Source organism: Arachis hypogaea, chromosome 6, assembly GCF_003086295.3.
Source record: "Arachis hypogaea cultivar Tifrunner chromosome 6, arahy.Tifrunner.gnm2.J5K5, whole genome shotgun sequence".
NCBI lineage: Eukaryota > Viridiplantae > Streptophyta > Magnoliopsida > Fabales > Fabaceae > Arachis > Arachis hypogaea.
This window is the reverse complement of record NC_092041.1, coordinates 95042200-95047851: the sequence shown is the minus strand read 5'-3', so window position 1 is coordinate 95047851 and position 5652 is coordinate 95042200. Positions and strand designations below refer to the sequence as shown.

Below are 5652 nucleotides of genomic sequence, written 5' to 3'. Positions count from 1 at the left end.
TAATAATAAAAAGAATTGGTGGAGCCTATAGAAATTAGAAATAGAAAGGATGAGGGTCCACAAAAAGCATTGAAAGCACCCGTTTTTACCATTTCTTTTCTCACCTTGGGGGTGAGGGTAGATGTAGCGAGGAAACCACCAAAGATAGGACATACGTCATGGAATGAGAAAAATACACGTATTTTTTAAATTAATTAAATGAAAATAAAAATTTGAAGAGAGAGAAGAAGAAAACGAAAACAGCAATTGTAGGCTTCTTGAGGAAGTGCCTTGCATACCACGATTCTCATCTCTCTCATCTCTCACAGCGCGTGTAAACGCTCTCTCTATTTAAGCACACCATCCTCCTTTCTTTCCACTTTCTTAAAACCTCTCCAATTCTTCTTCTTCTTCGCTTTCCGATCCTAATATAACCCCAATTTCTCTATTCCACTATATATATCGCCGTTTAAAACGCGTTGAATTCAAAAAGATATTTAGTTTGATTGTGTTAGATGGAAGAGCCTGTCGTAGTTAACAAAGGCGAGGAGCCGCTGGATTTGCCACCAGGTTTCAGATTCCACCCAACAGACGAAGAAATCATCACTTATTACCTCACCGAGAAGGTCATGAACAGCAGCTTCAGTGCAACTGCCATAGGTGAAGCCGATTTGAACAAATCCGAACCCTGGGATTTACCAAGTAAGAAGTAGTAGTAATATTATGTCCGTACATCATGAGCAGTTAGTTAGTTAGTTATGAGTTATGAGTGATTATTTTCATTATTATTTGGTGTGCAGAGAAAGCAAAGATGGGAGAGAAGGAGTGGTACTTCTTTTGTCAGAAGGACAGGAAATACCCGACGGGGATGAGGACCAATAGAGCAACGGATTCCGGTTACTGGAAGGCAACCGGAAAAGACAAAGAGATTTTCAAAGGGAAAGGGAATCTCGTTGGGATGAAGAAAACGCTTGTTTTCTACCGAGGTAGAGCTCCCAAGGGTGAAAAGACCAATTGGGTCATGCATGAGTTCAGATTGGAAGGCAAATTTGCCAATTATAACCTCCCCAAGGCTGCAAAGGTCATATATATTATTATCACCTTTTACAAAAGTGCCTTTATTTCTTCTATGTTGGTTTTGGAGTTCCTTTCATGTTTGGTCCTTCTTAATTTTATTTCTATTTGTTTTTTCTTCTTGTAGGATGAATGGGTTGTGTCGAGGGTTTTTCACAAGAACACAGATGTAAAGAAGACTACTACCCCATCATCATCATCATCAATAATTCCTGGCCTTTTGAGGATCAACTCAATAGGCGATGATCTTCTAGATTGTTCCACACTCCCTCCTCTCATGGACCCTCACCCTACTCCTCTCGATACAACAAAATCCGACGGCTATTATTTCCCCTCCTTCTCATCATCACATCAGATTCTCAATATCAAGCCCGAAGAACACAACACAAGCCACCAAATTCCCATCACCAACTACCAGATTCCAAATTTCAATACCACACTCTCTTCTTCATCATCTCATCAAATCAGACTCCAAAATCATCTCAACTTGTTCTCATCATCATCATCAAATAACAATTACCATAATAGCTCGTGGCCAAGCTATTATGATGAGGTCCACCACCATCATCAAGATGATATTCTACTAAGAGCAATCGCCTCAAAGAACTATAGCAACGGAGGAGGAGGAGGCGGCGGCGAGTGCAAGGTGGAGCAATTCTCCTCCGGCAACCAGTCAGTGGTGAGCGTTTCGCAAGACACGGGGCTGAGCAACGACAGAACCACCAATGACACGTCATCGGTGGTTTCGAAGCAGCAGCATAATAATAAAACATTGTACGAGGATCTTGAAGGTCCTTCTTCATCAGTTGCACCTCTTTCAGATTTGGAATGCTTGTGGGATACCTACTGAAAATTCATCAACATCAAGTTTCCAATCCTATCCGTGTTTTTTTAATTCATATTCATATAAGTATCATCATGCATATAGTGATTTACCTATATACTATGTTGCTGGTTTTTCTTTTTTTAAAATCAGGCTTCTATACTGATTAATTATTTATATATTATTATTATTGTTATTATCATATATACATATATCATTGTAGGATTAAGGAGGAAACTAAAGGTTATTGGATACACATATATACTGTATAGATTTATGATATCCATGACTCTTTTTTTTCTTAAGTGTTAGGTTTTCCCATCATAGGTTATATCGAGGACAAGGACCTGGTGAAATCATGTAAATCTATATATTCTTTTGTTATATTAGTGTGTTTGTTTTATTCTTTTCTTTATTCTATTTTTTTTTTTTTTTTGTTCAAGGTTCAACTCATGACTCTTGTATACTCCTCAGAAATTTCGTTTGATGCCTTTGGAGAATTATTACTACAATTATTATTTATTATTATTATTATCAATTATTTGTTCCTCTATATATTCTTTTAATTGCAAAATATTAATCTTGGCAGACTCATTTTAATTTTGAGCCGTTCCATTCTTGCTGCAGCAATATATTTATATTTATTTTATGCTGTTCGAATATATATATCTATGTGGCACCCCACCAAGAATGGGAAGCATTAATTCCTAAGAAAATTGATGCATTATTTTTCTCTCAACTTGTGAATAAAATGTTCTAGTTGCTTAGCTGCTAGCTAGTGCCTCCCACCACTACTGTTATTATTTCCTTTGCAAATTTGGATTTGATCGAGAAATGGTACGAGCATATTAGTAATAGGTTATTAAATCAGTTATTATATATATATAATTTATTTTTTATTTTTGTATATTTTATGCTAATAATTAATTATATATATATAATATAATATTATATAATTACTCCGATTTATAAAAATATATATACTCCACATAACGTGACGTTTTTCATCAATATAACAAGCAGTTTGAACTATATTAACCAATTAAGCAGTAATAAATTGAAATTAGTAACTGAATTTAAGATCTACCTCTTCTTTTTTGGGGATGTATTCCTTAGACATCAAATATTTTAAAAGTCTCTGATCTCTGCATACATATTATTAAAGTTTTTTAAAAAGAAATCAATAATTCAATATCATCAGATACTCCTATCATAGTATGTACACTAATATATTAACTGAATTATTGTTATTATTATAAATATAACTTAAAGGGAGATAGAATCTTAGTTATAAGTCGGTTTATTATGAGTGGGGCAGTGAACATGTAATTAGATTGCTGAATTTGATTAATCAAGTTGATGAAGCACGTGAATATAAATTCCCTGAATCTGTGCAGAAGTTTACTCTAAAGGTTATATATATATATATATATATATATATATTCCAGAAGTCTCTTTTATTAGTTTTTTTCTTGTGACAATTTCTTTTAATAGTTTAAATTTTTGAATAAGTAATTTTATAATATAATATTAAAATTTTTTTATAACAAATTTAAAATTTAATATTTGTTAAAAAAAACATCAGAGAAACAAAAAGAAAAAAAATATACAAAATTTATGCAAATTCCAAAAATTGTATGCAAAATTCAATATAATATTATATAAATCAATGCAGTCTTCATAGTAATAATTACAACAAAAGAATAATTAGAAATAAAAGAAACAGAAAAACAAAAACAAAAACCGTGTCTGTGACAACAAATATACAGGTTTTCTTGATTGTCGCTTAAATCTTTTGTCCAAAGCAACCTAGTTCGTCCTCACATGTTTTCCTAAATATTATTATTTCATTCCGGGGTTGAGTTGTTATAGGTTAAGGTGTATGTACCGAGTGTGCAGGCCTTATATGCATGTATAAGAGTTGAGGTGTATTAGTACTTTCTTTTTTTTTGTATGTTGAATTTATTAATTTATTAATTAATTTACCGATCTCCCAAATATTATATTACGTATGAATGAATTTATTATAACAAAGAAGAATGAATTTATTCGGAATATATATAAGGGTGAATGCAGATTGCAAAATATACATTTTGCTTCTATACGCAACTAGCACTACTTTTTTTTTTTCCCTTTCACTTTTAATTTGCTTAAATGAGGGATCCCAGAAAAAAATAACTACAAATAAAAGTTATTTCTCAACGTATAAGCATAAGCATATACATTGCTGAAATTATTTGGCTACTTAAATACATACTATATACTTTTTTCTATACGTATCTATTTGTGTCCACTACTATTCACTTTTGCCCATCTTTTTTGTTGTGTAGGTGCATGTTGCTTAGGCACATATATAATTGGGTCTAAAGGGATAAGATGATATAGGAGGGGATCAAAACTAGAAATAGAAATACATGTGAGTGTGAGGAGAAAGAAAAAATAAGGTATGTAAGAGAGATGGGTTTCTAAGCAAAGTGAGAAATAGTAATAATAAAAATAATAATTAATTAAAATTGGTTATTATGTTACGGTAGAGCTGGCGGGGGAATGGGATAAGGGAAAAGGCAAAGATAACGGCAATATTGGAAGAGAAGGAATTGTATTGAAGGAAGGTTTTTTCACCATTCATGTGATGTGTGATGTGAGTTTTTGGAGTTTTGGGGATTTGATTTGATTAAATAATGGAATGTATAATATTTATGTTATAAAGTATACATTCCCTTTCCATTCGAAGCAAAGCATTAGTAGGGGTTTTATGCTTGCGGGGAACTCCACCACATACACTCTTGTGTGTTCTTTCGCATTTTCACAATTTCTGTGGGTGTGGAAATTTTAAAGAAATCTATAAAGGATTATGAGATTCTCTATCTATAACTAGTTACCTATAGATCTTGTGTATCTACTAGGGGTGTTCATGCCCGAAGACTCGCCAGCTCCAAACTTTTTAAGGACTAATTTGGTGTGATTTTATCACTTAAAAATAGATATATTATTATTTCGGGTTGGGTCCGGACCATAACTCAGATCGCCTGAATTCGGTCCGGTGGTTCAGTCATCATACATAATTAATATTTTGTATTATTAGTGATAGATGATGGTTATTTTTATGTGGAATTTAAGTATTGTAAACCTTAATATTTTGTGTTATTAGTCATTATAAGTCTATATGTTAATGTTTTATATTTAAAATGCATACATAAGACTTTAGACTAATGCATAATATTGTGTTATTTGTATTGATTTAAATATTTGGTGTTATTAGACAATATTAGTATTGATTGTGGTTATGCTTTAATTTTAGGTAATGATTAGTTCTTGTTATATTTTTTTAAGTGAATTTTACCATGTCAAATAATGGTTGGAATTTTAGAAATTTAAATATTTTCACATACTAGATTACAAGAAAGTAATGTTAACGGTGTAGTTTTCACCCGATTTTTATCCGGTATAATCGTGGCCTGAAAGTGTGTAGGTTTTATCGGGTCTAGAGCCGGATTCCAGTCTAACAAATAGGTCCGGTATATATTTCGGATCGGATTTAGATCACATTAAACCCGATTTCACCCGGGCTATGAACATCCCTAGTATCTATCATCTTCTTCTTATTGGAATAAAAAATAAATTTAATTAGTCCTTAAATTTCTTTTTTTTAGAATTTATAACTATGATAAATATACAAAAAAATTAATCACTAAATTGGTTATTTGTATAAATATATATTAAAATATAAAATATAAAAAATAAATTAAATAATACATATATTTATACATAAATAT

The 5652-nt window shown here is 31.8% G+C and overlaps 1 protein-coding gene across 1 annotated transcript; it reads left to right on the top strand.

Annotated features, from left to right (window-relative positions):
* Positions 1–233: 233 nt before the first annotated feature.
* LOC112697019 (NAC domain-containing protein 87) lies at positions 234–2279 on the top strand. Its single transcript, XM_025750001.3, has 3 exons — positions 234–681; positions 780–1060; positions 1181–2279. The coding sequence occupies exons 1-3, from the start codon at positions 495–497 to the stop codon at positions 1901–1903; spliced, it is 1191 nt and encodes a 396-aa protein (XP_025605786.1). The 5' UTR covers positions 234–494; the 3' UTR covers positions 1904–2279.
* The last annotated feature ends 3373 nt before the right edge of the window (positions 2280–5652 follow it).